Genomic DNA, 19230 nt, shown 5'->3' on the forward strand with positions numbered 1-19230 from the left:
AATTAAATATATAGTTTAATTCTTCTAAGCCATCTTTCAGTTAAGAAGAAGTAAATGCATCTATTTGAGTATTTTCTACTAGTGTAAATAAATGTTTGAGATGCCTGCAAGAGCACAAAGCCTGAAACTGTTTCTGAAATACTACTAATAAAAAAGTGCTAGTTTGGGATCACGTCCTGTTCACATTATTTACAACGTTTTCAGTAAAACCACCCACTGAATGAGCAAAGCAAGATTAATTCTGTGCTGACAGTCTTAATCTTTCCTTGGTCTAGGGCAAAAACGATCAGCTCAGAAAAGACAGTGCTATAATCAAGCTGGTCTGTTTGGCATCCAAGATAAGAATAATGTGCCCAGAAAATGAAGGTTTATGGAAATGCATTTGGTTTCAGAAAAGTTTCTTCTTTTCTGAAGCTATAACAACATCAGAAGGAGCTGATGATATAGTTTATTTTGAAACACTTTCCATCATTTGATTACTGTAAGTTTTATTCACTTACAGGAGATTTTTAAAGGCCAAGTTTAAAATAATTTGATGTTAAATAAATGTAGGAAAAAACTCCCCCCAAAAATCAGGTAATTGGTTTCAGATGCTCAGATGAACTTGTATTAAATACTTACAACTGAGACAAGACACACCAGTCTATCTGGAGTACACCTAGTCATAAACAATACCCAAGCTATTGGCTGTTGGGCCAAACAGTTGAAGCATTCTTATTTTACCGTAATTCCAGAAAGGAGGCTTGGACTACTGTGGACTGACTTGGGGATTGGAATTTCAAAGTTTGAAAGTCGAAAATAGCTGTCTGTAAGGATAAGCAGACAGAAAATATTTTCCCTTGGAAAATATTTCCAAGGAAAGAACATCAGGTCTGAATTTATCTGAATCTATAAAACATATTTTTCCTCCCAAATGATTCATTATAAATTAATTTGTACTAAGCTGGCACATTTATTTAGAAAGTATACAATCTCAAGGACATTTTAAATGTTAAAGCAGCCAAGAGTATTTCCAACTCTTGCTAGTACAATGTAATAAAAATGCAATAGTCTTTAGAAAAAAACAATGTACTTTATCAAGCATAAGTTAATTTGTGTTTTTTGATAAATTTCATCTCAACATTTTTGAGCAACACCAGAGTACTGCAATCAATTTGGTAAGGTTTCTATACATTTAGATTTATCATCAGTGATACTTCTTAACTACTATCAAACATTAGGAACAGTGATGCGCTGAAAATAAGCACACAGCATTCTTAATAAATGGTACCAATAAACTTATAAACTGTTTTGCTTCATGAAAAAAGATGAAAAAGATGAGAGTTACTGTCAGCAAAAGTACTTACATTAAGAAACTGTTAGAAACATTTAACATTTATTCCTGCAATCTACATTGCAGTAAATAGCTATAGTTTAAATTACCTGCATCATTCATTCACAGGCACAACTGAGAAGAGAATAACTAACATGAGGTCCAAATAATTTCTTAGACCTTTGCTAGCTAATAAGCAATGAAAAACCATTACTTGGTAATACCTTGACCGAACGGGATTATACATTACAGATTATGGTGTGGCACCGCAATAGGCTAGATTCACTTAGGATTTCTGAGCATATAAATCCACATTCCTAAGTCCAAGACTGAACTCCATTTGTGAGGCCAGTGCTTCACTTACTTACACCTATAGTCTCCATGGGTAAGACAAACTTTATACGTAACATCTTATTTACACCTGCTGGCATAATCAAAAAAAGTAAACAAGCCCTGCCTCATACATAGCTCATCTACTTTTTTCAACTTATACCAGTCAGTCTAAGTAAAACATCTTACCTCTGTGTACAAATCTGGTCTTCCCTTTGTCCTCAGATAACACAGCTAAAACATAAATAGCTTTACTTTTAAAGACCATAGTCATGAATTTGAATGTTGCTGAACTGTCTTAGCTACAACACAATTTGCCAACGAGGCAGACGAAAGCTCGACTCCACATCCCAGTGGTGATGGCTTTCAGCTCGCAATGCCTCATGAATACCTCACGAAAAATAGACCAAATCTTTTGGAAGAATTTTCATGCTGGAGACACGGATTCAGGATCTCCACTCTACATTAGGGGCTCCACAATGGGTTTTGCCCATACGCAGAGCCCTGACCGCAGAGCTGTTGAGGTGCACTCTGTCCCCTCAAGGCAAACGGGGCCAGCTTTCCAGATGGCAGTTCCAGGCAGCAGATTCACAGCACAGCCGAGAATCCCAAAACCAGGGCAGAGGCCTCCCCTCCAAGGTTGTTCAGGCACCTCATTCCTATTAAAAGGGAGGAGTTTCTGCCTCTCGTCTTCCTGACTACTTCTGACTGGGTAATTTAAATCTTCCCATGCCTGCATCCTTACGCATCAGCACGTAAGCAGAAGGACTCTTAAGGACAGTGGCAACATTAGCACTGCAACAATCTCCTGTGGATTTAACCCAAAGCGCTTTCTCTTCCTGACTGGGCTTCTGACTCATTAAACATCACTGTTGTTTCCCTTGAAGCACAAAAGGCAGGATACTAACTTGAGGCCCAGTTCAGTTCCACTCAGTGGCAATAATTACATTGATCAATAAAGGTGCTGGACTAAAACCTCCTTGTCCTTGAACAACAGAATACAATAAAAATAAACCATAACTAATCACTGTAATGTATCCAAAATAAACACTGCAATAACATACATTTTTAAAAGGAGAACTCTACAGATCACATGTATCTCATGTCTACTTTTTGTGATAAAAGGTAACTCTTGTCACTCCAAAGCAAAGCTGGAGAATGATTTTTTCAATACAGAAAATGAATTTGTCCAGACTAGGAAATGTCTACAAAGATTTTTAGAAAGAACAGTTTGGAATTGAAAATTCTCCTAAAATGCAATGGATAAAATCTAAAATCACCACAGATCTAGTACATAATATGAAATACCAAGACATTTCAACATGTTTTTATGTGGCTAGAAACTGTACATACTGGAATTTCATAGCCCCAAAGAATAATGTTCTTCAGAACTCTGTTAATGCCTCTGAACATCATTCAGATTCTGTGTACAAAACTACATAATTTAGAAACTCAACCTAGTTCTTTTAAACACGGCAGTATATTTGAAATATGGTATTAATTTATGTTTGCATCTCCAAAGAAAAATGTAGAAAGATAACTTAAACTAGATAATCCATAAAAAAACATATCAATTTAAAATTTTACTGCATAAAAATATGTACTTTCAAATTATTTTAATAAATTAAATATCCCTAACATTTTTAATATATATCCCTGACAATCTATAAAAGAGGGTTCTTGTTATAGAAAATAAATGGAACTCCGAAAGTACCCCCTTCATAAAACGTATTTAACAATAATTATATTTTCTTCTTCTTCAAGGAATGTAACAATATGTACAACTTCTCTGTATTACTATACTATCAAAATAGTACAGGTTAAGAGTAGCAGGGCTCTGCAACCCTAAGATGGTAAAGTCACCTTAAAGTGAAGGACAACTTAGACCTCAGACGAATGTTATCAGGATGAAGCATCAGTTTCTGGATGGATCGGATAAGAAGGGGTAAGTACAATCTTCTCATCTACAGTAGATTTCACAAGAGGTAGTGTTCAAGTGAAAAATGAAAGAAATTTGGAATAAGGTGCATGCTCAGTATTTTCAATTTGTGACTTGTTAAGGATGTTGGATTTTACAGGAAAAGTTTTCAAGGATTCTTTTTCCTCTAAAGCAAATTTTGACGATCAGTTTGTAATCTTTTTAATATGAATCTGAAATACAGAATCAGAAGGAGAAAAAAAAAAAAAGAGAGAAGTCATTTTAGGACATTACAGTTCTCACTAACAACAGTTAACTTTCAATGTTAGCCAGAATGTTAAGCTTCAAAAACATCAACAAAACAAAGAAATCTCACATTCGCTGTTTTTATTTTTAAAAGGTTACAGCACCTCACCTCATTCAGAATTGCCCAAACTGCTGAATTTTGTATTACTGAAAGCCGGAATGATGAAATGGGGTTTAGGCTTGGGTCAACTGTTCCTTCAGCTACACCATTTTCAAATTTCCCTGCAAAAGAAGTAAAAACATATCCTCAATTAACTCCAGTTCAACCAATTGAAATACAAAAGCTGAGTCCAGAAAAACGTATCTGCAGTACCACAATTCACAGTTTAAACCTACTGCTGGATGTAAGGTTGACCGATATCAATTCCTAAAGCAAAACACTTTTAAAATAGCTGGTGATTCTTGACACTGGATTCAGCTTTGCAGCAGCAAACCAGATGGGGCACATCATCAGAGCACACATATCTGGCAACAGTAGTACATTACAGAATAAAAACTGCTGAATTGCCTGTACCTATGGGTATGACCACCTTTGAAAATCTGGGAAGATTTTGGTATAGATTTTCATGCAGTATCATGGGAACTAAACGCATGAGGTCTACGTGTTTCCAGAGGGCATTACACACAAGGGAAATCATTCATGTTTAGTGTATTCCAGTTTGAAGAATTTACAGTTATATTGAGATGAACAAGAATCCAATTTAAAAGGCTAGTTAGAGATTGCACTTAAAACACATACATTTCAGCCACAATTCATAAAGATGAAAAAGCTTGCTTTCATTATAATAGTGATGGCCAGCCTATGGTCAAACTAAATACAGTCCACCAATAAAAGTTTGCTTCCTTGACAACAGGTATCCTGCCATCTTCCCCAACAACCCCTTGGTTATGGAAATGCCGATCTCATTCCATGGCAAGACAGGTGAATGTCTATTTGCAGGGTGGGTTCAGGACCAGCACACATGCAAGCACAGCAGCTCACACAGAGGCACTCGTGACAGAAGACATCGTGTTATACAACTTGGGAGAGCCTCTACAATAAGCTAGGTGATCCATCCCGACACAGAAGTCAGGTGCAACTGCACCATAATCAAGAGTCACAATGCATCCGTGTTTAGTACATCAGTCTCAAAGAAGAAATACTGAAAGTAGTATTAAATAAAACCTAAAAGGTCACTCACCCAAAATGAACGAACAGAACTTCACTTTTAGGACTGTTTTGCTTTTGATAAAAATGCCTTAAATGTTGCAGTAGTAAGTAAATACATTTCTTTCTATACGTATAACAGAAAAAACATTGCTGCCCATAGCATACCTATCCTGAAGTAACCATCCTCTAAGCGTTTGTCTTTGGTTTCTTTGCTTAATACCAATTCTTCATTCTAGAATAAAACAAAAAAGCATAAATGAGATCATTTAATGTCACATACAACTTTGCCAGGGAAAACCAACTGTATGTACACTCTTGTTATATATCCAGAATCCATCTTTCCTGATTGATTATGAATCAGCCTGGAATAGATATTTATAGCTTTAGATAAACAAACACAAAAGAGAAAAGAAGTAATGTTCCAGCTGAGCTGTATTTGGCTTCAGGGTAGAAAAAAGAAGTACTTTTTGAAGTGTCCCAAATAATTTGCATGTTAACTGCCACATGAATAGAATATATAGCAGATACAGGCATAAATAGCAGTAGAAAATCAAAGGCAAAATCTGGCCTTCTTTTCCTGTGGTTGAACCAGAGATTCTCCCAGGGCAAATAAAATTTAACTTACTTTTTGATGTAAGAGCTTGGGCTGGATAAAAACCTGTTAGACCAATGATGGAAGCATTTCAGTTATCCACTGCTTTACTAAAAAGGGGTGGATTTAAAAAAGGGGGATATAAATAAGCTTCTTTAATATCCACAGAAAAATGCAATTGGAGACCAGAGCGTCAAAAAGCAGCCTGAAAATTACAATCAGAATCAGAATCACATGACTCAATACTAAAAGACCTACTGTAAGAATTTCCTAGGAATCAGTTGAAAATGCTTGACACATACAGGAGATTAAATCCATCTTTTTTTTTTTTTTTTAATTACGACTTTCAAGGGAGAATACTGAAGAAAGCTTTTTGGAGTGCGTTGCTTAAGTCCCAGATAAATCCAGTCTGGGGGCACTCTGGTTTCCAGTGACTATTTTCTTCTGATTTGTGCTAGGGGGCGATCAGGCTAGAAGTACCCAAACGGCGTCTCAGCTCTACTCAAATCCATGGTACAGAAATCCTCCTCTCAAAACAGCACCTACCATTCTGCAGCTGCGGTCTCCATACTGGTGAGGTTTCCTGCTGATGCCAGTGGCTTGGGGATGGACTAGATGCAGAATTCCCTGTTTACCTTTCTACATGTGGTGGCAATAGCAAGGGAAGCTCGGCAACATTATTTCCTTAGGGAATGCTCCAGTTTGGATAACTTCTCACAGCCAGGTGCAGCCAAAAGGGAGATATGTTTGATTACGTTTTGTCTAATCATCTTATTGCACATTCTTATGATATCCTGGGCCCAGATAAAGTAAGGGCCGCTGCTGCTTTTGTGGTTGAATATGTTTCCCAAAGGTCTTGAGAAACAAAACCCACAAGCCTTATAAGCTATGACATCCCAGAGGTTACTTTGCATAAGTAGAATCAAACTGAAGAACTTTGGGGGAGGTAGAGGAGGGAAAGGTTCAGAAATTCCTGTATTTGCTACCCTGATGGTAGACTGCAAGAACGGAAAAGCAAACACCCCCACGACCACTAACTGTACATTATATAAGAGACTCAATATGGTGATTTAGTCATAGATTTCAAGACACCGGCATCAGGTGTATGGGGGAAGACAGAAATAAGTTACTATTTTAATACTGAATAAAATAAACTTGTCTGAAGTAACATCTTAATTCTCACACAAAGTTTTGTGATATAAACAGTTACGTATAATACTTAGTTGAAGAAAAAGAATCTATATCAACTGGCTTCAGGCAAGAATACACTTGGGACAATATAATGCCCTCCTGAGATAAAATTCAGACTGGATTATGGAAGGAAAAAAACATCAAGAGAAAGGAACAGAAGCAGTTTGAGAATTTAGGTACATACGTAGCCGGTAGGGTTTGGATATATGTCAGTTCCTGAACCAAGACTTTTACCAAGTTGAATAGGAGATTTACTTAGTTTTCCCATGTTCCAAAATACACAGGTAGGGAGGACTGGTTATTTTTTGTTTTAAATAGTAACACTGAACTGGAAGAAAATGAGCTGAATGCTTGTTCACCTCCAAATTACCAACAGCTCTTATAGCAGGCTGCACTCTCAATGAATAGGTTTTCTCTGAATAATTCCCCCCCCCCCCCCCCAAAAAAGGGCATCAATTTAAAAAGAGATGATCATGTCTCCCTCACCCAGTTTAAAAACAACAACAGCAAAAATCATTAAAATTGGGAGGTTTTGCTTTTATCCTCTAATAGAGGACAGAAAAAAAATCAGTATGTTCATACCTGAAAAGGCAAAACTTCCACAGTTGTATTGAGAAGTACGTCTCCTGGATGCTCTGGATTGCCACTGTGAAACAAGTATCTACAAATGAAAAGTGAAAAATAAATTATTTGCACACATCAGCCAGAATTAGCTAAGTTACTATCTTATGTGTTAATAATCACATTACAGATGTTGCAATGGTTAAGTATAACTTTTATACTGGACCCACATCAGCTGATGATAAGAAATGAAAGAGGGTTTCACATACGATGGTAATTGAAAGGACCATGTTTTTAAATCTGTATAAAGTCCTTGTTACTCTCAGTTTTGCATTTAATGAACCTTCTCTTTTTTAATGTGGCAGAACAAGTACGGCTTAAAACAGTACCAAAACCATCTCTACGCGTATCAAGCAGTGAAGTGCAAGTCTTAAAATAACGACCTACTCAGTTTTTGTAGTACTATACATGTGCAGATAATCAGTTACAAAAGATATGATATAAATTTCCCTCTCTTTATATGAAACACCAACTTCCTACTCCTGGGACAGTGAATGTACAGGCAACAGTTTTTGGTTTTTTTTTTTTTACCACTAGGTGGTATCAATGCTTGAAAAATTATTCATTTCTTATTTATTCTAGTAGAATACAGAGGAGTTTATTTAGATTACTGTCTGGAAACTACTTGTAAATTACAGCTACTCAGATGTCACTCTTAACAAGCCTATTTTACTTTTAATATGTTTAAATGAATATGTAAAAAAATCTATCAACACATTTCATACCTTTCTTCAATTGGAACTTGGAGCAATAAGCAGCAGGCACTATCTTCCACACTAAATACACCACCAGACGGGGCAAAATTAGTTCAGGAATTATCACTTGATTAAAATTACAAAAATTAGCTCAATTTGCAATTTATTAAGACATAATTGAAGATGTAAATTCCAGTTTGTCTTTATCCAGTATGTCTGAAGCTGGGTATTTGCCATTAATCCATACTCTATATTTAACAAGACAAGAAGCACAAAAAAACAGAGCTGTCTCACCCTGACTTTAAAGTGTCTGTGATCCTAAAATCACAGGAGTAAAATCACCTATTCAGATATATGAAAGCTACAGTGATTTCAATTGCTCTGATTTCAGTAGAACTGCATAGATTGAAAGGTAAAACAAAACTGGATTCAGTAGCTTCAGTGTTGTATATGGTTACAGAAAAAATGTTTTTCCACAGCAGTTTAGTACAACGGTTAGTCAATTCTGATATATATAAACAATTTATTATATGCACTGTTCTTCAAAGAAAAATCTTGTGATCTCTTTTTTTAAACATTTGTGACATGTATTAAAAAAAAAAAAAGGATTTTTTCCTTTATAAGAGGATGCCTTAACTGTACATTTTAATAACAAGCAAAATAAAACTCTTGGCAAAGCTGACCAGAAGAGAAATAAAAGTATATTCTGCTGTCTCCTCACTTAGCAGACCTAGCTTGCTATTCTTTGGTCTGTCAAATATCCTAATCATCACTGAGAATTTTCTTTATGAAAACACTGGAAGTGCTAAGGAGACTTGTTAAAAATGGAAGTCATTGAACACTCCTGCCTAAGATGGAAATCAGACACTCCTACCTAGACCACAGACACAAAGCTTTTCTTCAGTGCTTTCTAGTTCACAAATCTTATTTCTGAGAACAGACACCTAAAAAGCCACAAAGAAGATCCTCTGTGATCACTGTGCTCTCAATAAAAGACAATCGTTTTGTGGTGGGGAGTGTGTGTGTGTGTGTGTGCGCGTGTGTGTGTGCGCGCGTGCGTGCGCATGCCTTTAACTGAACAGCTTTGCAACCATGGGCAACCATTTCTCCTACTGTGCTATCAATTTTTGAAACAAAGGTATGATTTTCTCGTCTCTCACCAGTTGTCACTCCATTAGGGCAACACACGCAAAAGTTGCCATAATGTTAAAACAATTAATGGAGGCAATTAATAAATATTGATTTCTGGATTTCCATGTAATCAAAACCACTCTTTAATTTGTTTTATACATCTATCTCTCTACAAATATACACATACATATATAACATATGTATGTCACTCATCCTATTTAAAATTAGGTTTATAGTGGAAGGGATATTTTTATATATGAGCCTTGCTTGAACACTCGACAGATAACACCTACTAAGACAGTAAAAGTTACGCAGGGTTTAAAAATAGAAATATGAGCATACATACATAGTCAGTTCATATCTATAATCAACCTTTTGCTTACAAATAAAATTATTTACAAATAAATTGATGTTACACAGTTCCTCAGAGAAGTGTCAGTTAGCTGTTCTTTTATAAAGCTCAACTCCCTGACATGCTGATAAATCACAAACTTTCAAGGTTGTCAGGCTATGAAAGATTTTCCTGGATACAGAAATTGAATGACACAGAAGTAGCTATGCCTTTGGCTTATAAGTTACACTGGCATCTGTCCTGGGATTTATAGGTGACAGACCATATAAATAGTAAAAGTATGCTCCCCCCTGCCCCTTAGGTGACTGACATTTTTCTTAGGACTGAATCACTAGATATTGTCTTCTAGCTGTTTAAACATAATACTTTCTGAACCATTCTTTCAAATCAAAATTCTGAAAGCCACAGACCTCTAAGGGTAACAATGCTAAAAATAATCAAACAAACTAACACAGCCAAAGCTAATCACTACTATCACCTTTTAGCATATTACTTCATAGCTTTCTTTATTACAAAATAGAGACATTACAAAATAGAGACATGTTCTGACATTCTTGATGAAAGCCATCAGAGAAAAGCGACTTAATGAAATACTTACGTATCTGAACCTTGGAGAGAGCTCTTTCTCTGACGGTGTCTTTTTAAAGACGCTTAGGTCAAAGATAGTAACTGGCTACCAGAGACATTCAAAAATGAAAATAACCTCCTCCTGCCTGCTCCCCCCCACCCCTGCCAGAAGTTACTAAATGTATCCTGCATAAACTAATTTGCACACGTTCTGTTGGTGACCTCAGCGCAGTAAGAGAGTAAAGGAGGATGCTAGATAGTAATACCTCACATGGCGTAAGAAGTTACACAATAAGATGTAAAGAGCATTGAAGGCTTAACAAAAATAAATAAATAAAACCAAGTTAAAGTCACAAACTTCAGTTTTCATGTTTAGTGACTTGAATATTCAAGTTGAGGGTTTGATGTCGTCCCAAGAAACTAGACACAGCTCTAAAATCAAGTCCACTGGAAGAGAAAAATCAGCCTGCTGAAACGAGCATTCGTACGCATCCTAACACACAAAGGGAGGGGAAGGGGGAAGCATCATTCTCATTAACACACTGTCTAAAACACCATTTACCTGCCAGTCCAGTTACCTATTACTGATATTTTAAAAGACTACACTCAGATTCAGAGCTTCCCCAGCACTGAGCACTTAGAAACATTCTCATCTTTGTAGCATTCCCAGTTTTCTTTGTAACAAATTCCCAGTTTTCTTCATCTTTCTGATAGTTTTAATATTCTTTTTTTGAATAGCTAAACTTTTCCATCTTTCAGTACTAATTTACCACATGTACTTTTGGCAAAAATTCAACAAATCATAAATATGCACACACACTCTTTATCCTCCAATTTTGCATATAAAGGGAACTAATCTTATAAAACTTCTTTCCCCCTCAAAGCATATTTAAGCTCAGAAAATTCTGTTACTCTTTCCATCAACTGATTTGTTGTCTTTTAGGTATTAAGAAGTCCATCTTACTTATTTTATATTTTCTTTAAATAAATATAGAAATGGCAATGATTTTTATTTTTTCCTGGAAAGTGTGATTCTATGCATCTTTTATTTTACTGAGCAACTAAAATGAAGAAATTAAAATAGAACACACAGGAACTTCATCAGTAAATTATGGCAGCTTTATAAAAGGAAATAATACACAAAAATTCTGAAAAAGCACACTTCACTATCAATATATTTGTTTTTATCTTGAAGGAAACAGAAGACTTATCCCATTTAATGCTAAGCACAAATATTCTAAGAATCTATTTATGAACACAGGCCTTTGTCCCCTGTAAATATCAGGGATCATATCTTTTTCCTTACATCTCCTCCTCGTGTCCCTTTTTAGCCATCTAATATATTTTAGTATATCCCATTATCAGGAAAGGAAAAGAGATAGGAAGACAGAAAGGAAACGTTTCCTTCCACATTTGAGCAAACCATCAACTAGCAACATGCAGCATAACAGTTTTTTAATTTTGCACAAATGGATTTTCTATAAAGGCAGCACTCAGTCAGCAAATTTATGTCTCTACAGATGCTGTAACCAACTGCAAGAGTTATTATAGTTATTATTCATCAGTTCCATCCAGTATTTTTGATCACTGGAAACAATGTGGTAAAAGAAATCTAATCTACCCGCTCTCTGTCATTTTCCCAAAATCCTCATGAGAAAATAGTATCATACTGTAACTGGAAACAGGTATTAGCCAGGCATTATTTTCTAAGTTTTCCTGCTGTAAAATACAAATGAAAGATGAATAACTTATTTTCCATTTCTCAAGCTTAATTTCTTCTCCTAACCTTTATGCCTCTGATCCATTCCTTTCTTTGTGAAAATTGCTCATGCTTACCAAAAAAAAGCTTAATTCCTAAATATTACGTATATCAAGTACTCATAATAGGTAAGCAATCTAATGAGAGCTTTTCTACCTTGCTATTATAAAGCCACTAGCTTGAAAACGCTTGAAAAAAGAACATTTACACCATTAATGTTATGAAAAATGCCTGGCAAGATTTTATTTCCTCTGCTAAAACCATCCAGTCTAACTGTCCAGCTATAAACCGAGCACCACATTTGATAGCTGTAAGGAGTGAATTCCCCATTTTTACAGAAGGGGGAAGCTGAGAGGAAAGAACTTGCTCACATTTATCTAAGAACCTCAAAATAGCCTGAACAAACAGGTGACGGGGGGAGTTTGGTGGGATAGGGTGGTCTGAGTGTCTTTTTTCCGACTTCCTAACTTTCCTCAGCTGAACGATACGAGTAGAGGCCATTTAGCTGGGTAAGACCTTCCGACCCCAAGTCCATCTTGGCTTCTCTGTTTCCCAATGAAGGCAATGAGAACAGCTTTCTAAACCTGTAGTGTGCTCTCTGCAGTATACACAGGTCAACTGTGTAATTCCAAAAAGGATGTGGAATTAAATTCATTTGAACTGTTTTTCAGTTTCGCTTTGTTTTTTGGAGGGCATAGGGCATTTTTGAGGGAAGATTTGTTTTTCTGCTCTCATGAAATCTCTGCTCATGTCTTTTAGGAATTTTATTATTTTTCAGCCAGACTGATATTAATTAAAAGGTCCTGATGCTCTTCTGCAAGACTAATGCTGTTGAATTTCTAATTCACTGAAATGTAGAAAGATTTTTATATTTCAGTTTAATTTCCCTAGAAGCACGGACACCAAGGGCTCAATTCAGCTGCCTTAAACCTAGGCATCTACAGCCATTTGAGATGCACTTGGGCATCAGAGACATCCTCACAAGGCTGGCAGATGTAATTCTGACTTATCAGAGACTCATGCCCTTCTGGAAATCAGGTAAAGTATCTTACGGTATCTCTAGTGGTATTAACATAACCTGACATTAAGGTGACTGCATTAAGCTTCTAACATTTCTCATTAACAACTATAAATCCAGGAGCAGTGCCAAATACACAAATCTGGAATATTAGTGCCATTAAAGAGGAAGCAGCATGTCTTTGGCTCAGACAGCTCTTTTCTTCTGTTTCTGAGCCTCGCGTTTTTTGCTCTTCACATGAAGATCCTGCCTGATCTTTAGTGCAGAAGCTTTTGCAAACACAGAATGCAAGTCCTCAAATTCTCTCTTTTTGTATACACGCTGCAAACATTAACCCACCTGAAGTACACTAACACCAAAAATGTTCAAAATAAGAAATTGTTAGAGACTTACAAGTATTTTCTGCCAACTGATACCACCATTTAAGCCTAATAAAATACAGCTATTTAAACTTTAATAGCTTATACTGTAATTACGTACTTAGGATCAGAGCAAAAATTATGCCTAATTGGCATAGTTTGTGTATGTGGAATGGCATGTAAGTAACTTCAGTTAAAATTGCCCAAGAAAGGTAGGATGTATTGCATCACGTTCATGGAGAGTTTCTACATCAAACAGTGAGTATGAACAAAGAATAGCTTATACAGTAGTCAAGTTACTGCTTTGTTAATCCAAAAAGTAAAGAGTCTGCAGCTCCGTAGGTTTTAAGTGGTTCTTACTACAAGAGTGAACAATGAGAAAGTTCACTCATTACAGGTTCTAGAAAGCTGTTAAAATACTGCTTTTTCTCGGTAATGCATTTGATTCTGTGTACCTTTCTTTCCACAGAAGGACTTGCATCCAATAAGAAGAATATTTAGCTATGTTTTAGATACGTATATAGATGATGCACATTTTTAATAATTTTGTTCTACTTTAAAAAAAAAGTGACATTCCTTTTAAATTTTCAAAGCTAGAGAAAATGTTTTAAAAGCTAGGTTTATTTTCCTGTACACTGAAGTGGCAGTAATAGCAGACAACCAACCCTCGCTTTTTATGCAGGTAATTTTCATCACTGTCAAAATAATTTAAGAGCAGACAAGGTAACGTATATGTTTAGTTACCAAGATACTTTTCACACTCAATACACTGTATTTCTAGTTTAAATAGTCAAATATATATTTATTTCTTGCATGAGTGGAAATTCTGTGTTGTGTGAAGATGCCACAGGAAACATGCACGGTTAACATTACATGTCCCCTGGGATTCCAGTGTCAACAACATGGAAAATAAGGTAATTAGTGCGGAATATTGCACATCAGGTACGTATGCCAGTATCAGAACACAAAGAGGTAAATATAAGCTACTAGTTGATTGTTAAAAACGAGAACACAACTTCTGGGGCAACTCATTTAAAAATAGTGTCTTGGGAAAAAATGAACAAACAACAGCAGTAAAGCCTAGCAATTCTTTTGAAGATACTCAAAGTAACTCTGCCAAGCAGTCACATACAAGAAGGGATGAGTCTTATTTTCTTTAACAATTAGGCAAGTTTATATGTAAACTGGTGAGGTGGGTTTTTTTCCTTCACACAGTATAAAAATACATCCCTGGTATTTTCCACAGCTTGCTTTTTTTCCTTTTTTTCTTTAAATAAGGATCCACATTTGAGAGGTGCTTTTACTTAAAAAAAAAAAAAACAAAAAACTCTTTACTTACATGAACATTCATTCTAAATTCCCATTGCAAAAAAGTCGACAAGCATAAAAATAATCAAACCAAAATGGCAAAAGTTTATGCTGTTCCAAGGGCTCCCTTGGTGTTAATTACTGTTTTCAAAGAACATGTGCATTATCCACTTCGCGTCAGTCACGTCTATAGGGTGGGCTCTGAAACTTAAGCAGTTATGTTTATGATGACGCTGAACACCAGCATCACTTAGGAAGTGCTGCAACGGAATGTCTTTGTGGGATATATTTTTTTTAAAGTGGGATCACACTCAACATTTATTACCTCTTTTCTCTTCAAGATTCACTACTTATCCACAAATATCTTAGAGAGTCCTATAAACAAAAAAACTACCTCAAACAAAGCAATGTCCAAAGTCAGCCTTTACAATGAGCTGCTTTGGGTGCAACACTTTTCACTGACACCTCTGAAGGAAAAGGTTAACTCGTAAAGAAAGGAGGTATCTTGAATGTGTTGTCTACATCTTTGAAAATAAATTTACATTCTATACTAACATTACTGTAGTAACGCAAAATTTATAAAATAACTCTTAAATATGACAGTCAGTTTTAACAATTAAATGTGTGCTTAGGACAACAGGGCATATATCAAAATAGCAAAGTGGATTTCAATAATCATAACAATTTAAAGTAACAGGATATTTACTCAGGATATTTACTCAGGATATTTTTATCTTTAAAATGTGGACTGTTTTGAGCATTCAGAAAATAGCCCATCCATTTATTAAAAATAAACAAAAAAAATCCAGCATCTTACACAATGCACTGGTGCACAATTTGTTTTCAAGACAGCCAGTGAAATCACTTTCATTCTCAAGGATACGCTACTGAGAGACAACAGGTGTGCATCTTCATATCATTGCAAAAAATGAAAACATGATTCCAGCTTAATAGTAAGGGACATCAGTGTTTTGAATGAAGAACTTCAGTTTGTGGGGGGGAACCCTAAAAAAATGCTGTACAAGTTCTTCACTAAAACAGAACTTCCAAAGGTTTCAGTTTACACAAGCCTATTTTTCAAGCATGGTTTAGAACAAGCAACATATTTGACTGTGAAAGGTTAAATGGGGATTTGTTAACTTAGTCTTTCACAAAATAGCCACAAATGCTACCGTCTGCTCATTTAAAATGAGATTTGCTCACTTTAGATTATTAAGAGATCCTTGCTACTGTTACTCCTGACAATTGTCTCAGGTCTCAAAAATGAAATATTTAAAGACTTACTGAAAATTGTTGGAATTGCTATAGTACAACAGAAAATGTAAATCCAGTTCAGCAAAAAGTTTGGCATGGAAAAATAAGCTATAGGAACAAATTAGTGCTCTGCCACACTGTAACAGACCCACTATTCATTCTGTCAGACCCGTGGTCAATATTTCCATTAAAAAACTTGTTTATCAAGAATTTATTACTGGAGCTATTAAGCAGCTACACCTCAAAATGACTTGGCATACAACGTTTTGTGCAATTTTAAAGAGCTTTTCTATTGGTTTAAAAAGGAAAAAAGACAAAACTTGTTCTGTGTCCCTTCAAAAACACAACACGGCTTTCAAAAGCACTTTTTCGCTCTTAATCTCACAGATGTTTTTTCCCACAGTGATATCTCTCTCCTCATCAGGTAAGTTTTCCTTACACTCAGTCCATTTCCCCTTTTCTGTCTTTCATCCCACTACTCTGACTGCCTCAGCAAGCACCCTTGAGATAAAAGGAAATATTATTTCTCCACATACCTTTTCTCCATATACCTTCACCTACAAAAATCGACTGCTGATGAAGTTAAGCGCACTACCAACAAAAAAAAAGTCCTGAACAATTTCAAATGACAGCAACTGTAGCCCTAATCATGCAAAGACTTCAGAAAAGTAAAGTAATGCACTTTTGAGGATCTTGTGGCAATAGACGCTCAAGTCGTAATAAATATTGAAACAGCCCGTAATGATATTTCAAACCAGGTTAAACTTTTTAACTTTTTAAGTGTGAACAGGTAATATCATTCTAATTGGTGGACTTCCTTCAAGGAAGGCAAGGGAATACAAAATGTTAAGTTTCTTCTAAAACTAAAGCGACTTCCATCAATGAGCAGAAGCAACTAAAATCCTATAATCCTCAACTACTGGAACTGATCTTAACACAACAGGTAGGCTTAACTACTTTAGGAGTAACGATAACTTTATGGAGCATAATAATGAACACAATCTTCCCATTTTTTGCACAGATAAATTACTACCTATTCTTTCTCCCAGTTCCCTCACCATCAAGGTGACAGACATCAACAACTATTTTCAGACTTATGCATGCTGATTTTTGAACCACAGTGCTCACCTATAACACTTGCTAGCAATGCTTTCCGAAACTACCAGTGCAGTGTGCATTTGACTCATCCTAATGAAACAACATTTCACCCAAAATCAACATTTGCTGGTTACAGTTACTCTATTCATAACCTAAAGAGGCATATACTATTTGAAAAAAAAAATAGAAAATACAAATTGGACAATGTTCACTTCATAACTTTGAAAAAGATCATTGATTTCTTTTTTGATTAAATTCATATATTTGAGCTGTAAAATAAACACTTCTTGTACTACTGGCACAGGAAGAAAAAGAGTCTGCTTTTAATCCAAGGAGGTGTGGCAAACATACTCCTTATACATACTTCTTGGAAAGCTAATCAGGAACATCTTTTTTAAAGCCCAGTAATCAACCAAAAGAGTAATTTGAAATCTCACCCAACAAATTGAGTTTCATAAATCAGACTAGTTTGGAACAACAAAGTAACAAGGAAACTACTGATCCTCACTGCTGCGCTAAGTCAAGGTGAAGACTTGGTCTTTGATTAGGTACCAAGCCATGGAAGAAGTTGATTAACTGGATCCAGTTCAAGAGAACAAAAAGAGCTGCTTCACAAAAAGCATCCAATCCAATTAATCCAAAGACATTTAACTCTACCAGACTATAGGTATTGGCCTCAAAAGAACACAGAAGGTACATGAAGGAAGGAGAAAGGAATTCACTAACACTGAAACTACAAACGGACGCTAAATAAAGAATTTATTTTGTAAGTCTTGGACCAGTGCATTGTCAACACAGTGATAAGCAAAGAAGCAAACAAGTCTCAGTAAAGCTACAGGAAGACTCAAAGTCTAAAGCAAAAACTCCATTATCCTTATTTAATCTGACTAGCAGCTAAAAAAAGGTCACCTTCAGTCCTCTAACAAACCAGGAATATTCGTATTCTAAACCCTAGGGTTTTTTTGTTGTTGTTATTTTTAAATAGGTCTACTGGGAGTCTTAACACTGTGACTTTCTTCAAGCCCTAAAGCTATACTTAAGCCACACTACTGTTCGGGCTTACATCTCTCAGGTCCAGGTACACTGCAATATGCTCCAGAAAAACCTCTGGTCTGGACAACCCAGGGATCAAGGCTGCAGGGCGCAACATACTGTACCCACACACCATGCTGCACAACTGCTCTGTAATTAGAAGCAGTCCAATCAAACACAAATACATTCAAATTGGCTACTTTTGAATTCTATTAAGAACTGCCGGAGAAGCACTGGCTTTGACTTGCATTTACCAATAATGCCTTCGATAAAAAAATTAAAATAAATACTAAAATAAGTAAAATAAATACTAAAATAAGTAAAATAAAAATTGAAAGAAGTAAAACAATTAAAGGGAAATACATTGATGATCACAGTTTCAACTGAGCAGCAAAAACCCATTTCTATGGGCAACCTTTTTGTTCCACTTTAGTTTAATTACGGCACCCCCAATTCTAATTTGAAGAATTCTGGTCTTGTTTTTAAAGCTGCTTGCTCACCCAAAGGCAAATAATTACTAACCTTTCTACATTGACTGGCTTGTCAAATTTAAATAGAATATAATCCCCAGCAACTGGTGTGACAGCCCAGAAAAAGTCTTCCCCTACATAGGTTTTTTCTAGTGTATGCCCTTGGTAGACTTTTAAAGATGTGGAAACCTCTGCAGGTGGATTCACGTGGATTTTATGCAGTAATGGCTTCAGGAAGTCTTTATCCTAGATGAAAGAAAGACAAACATCAGCTTGGTCAGACAACCCATTACACTCTTGTCCCAAGTGGCTATGTTTAAATACTTGGAAACAAAGAGATAATGAAAGCATTACTGCATTACTCATTTTTGGATAGATCAGCTCTTATGTTGATTAATAAGATGATTATGCCATTAAAGGCAAAAAGTTAGCCAAAACATCCACTAACATAGATCCATAAGAATAAGCTGAGATTGCCACTTCCTATACTTGATAGTCACCAGCTTAAAATGAGATTTCATTGCAACTGGAGTAATACATAATATTCTTGAAAATGCTTGACAACAAGAAAACGTTTGTTTTCTCAAGTGCTAACAAGCTTTTCATCAAATTAGCCTGCTGTGGAAAAAAAGGAAAATTTTAGCTACTAACTGTGAGTTTCTGGATCTTCCCTGCTAGGGAGGAGTGGAGGCCAACATGCTGAAAAAGAGAAGGCCTGAAGCGTATCCGTAGGTTAGATTTCTGTCGATCACAATGTTTCTGAAATG

The 19230-nt window shown here is 35.9% G+C and overlaps 1 protein-coding gene across 1 annotated transcript in view; it reads right to left on the bottom strand.

Annotated features, from left to right (window-relative positions):
* Positions 1 to 935: 935 nt before the first annotated feature.
* The window catches only part of MGAT4A (alpha-1,3-mannosyl-glycoprotein 4-beta-N-acetylglucosaminyltransferase A), a 78156-nt gene continuing 59861 nt past the window's right edge, over positions 936 to 19230 (bottom strand). Inside the window, exons 11-16 of the mRNA XM_068923946.1 lie at positions 19115 to 19222; positions 18516 to 18709; positions 7382 to 7460; positions 5182 to 5248; positions 3976 to 4088; positions 936 to 3793 (exon numbers count right to left, since the gene is read on the bottom strand). Coding sequence (XP_068780047.1) covers positions 3767 to 3793; positions 3976 to 4088; positions 5182 to 5248; positions 7382 to 7460; positions 18516 to 18709; positions 19115 to 19222 — 588 coding nt within the window. The 3' untranslated portion in view covers positions 936 to 3766. The remainder of the gene's footprint in view (positions 3794 to 3975; positions 4089 to 5181; positions 5249 to 7381; positions 7461 to 18515; positions 18710 to 19114; positions 19223 to 19230) is intronic.

The sequence above is a fragment of the Struthio camelus genome, chromosome 1 (assembly GCF_040807025.1).
Source record: "Struthio camelus isolate bStrCam1 chromosome 1, bStrCam1.hap1, whole genome shotgun sequence".
NCBI classification, from domain to species: Eukaryota; Metazoa; Chordata; class Aves; order Struthioniformes; family Struthionidae; genus Struthio; species Struthio camelus.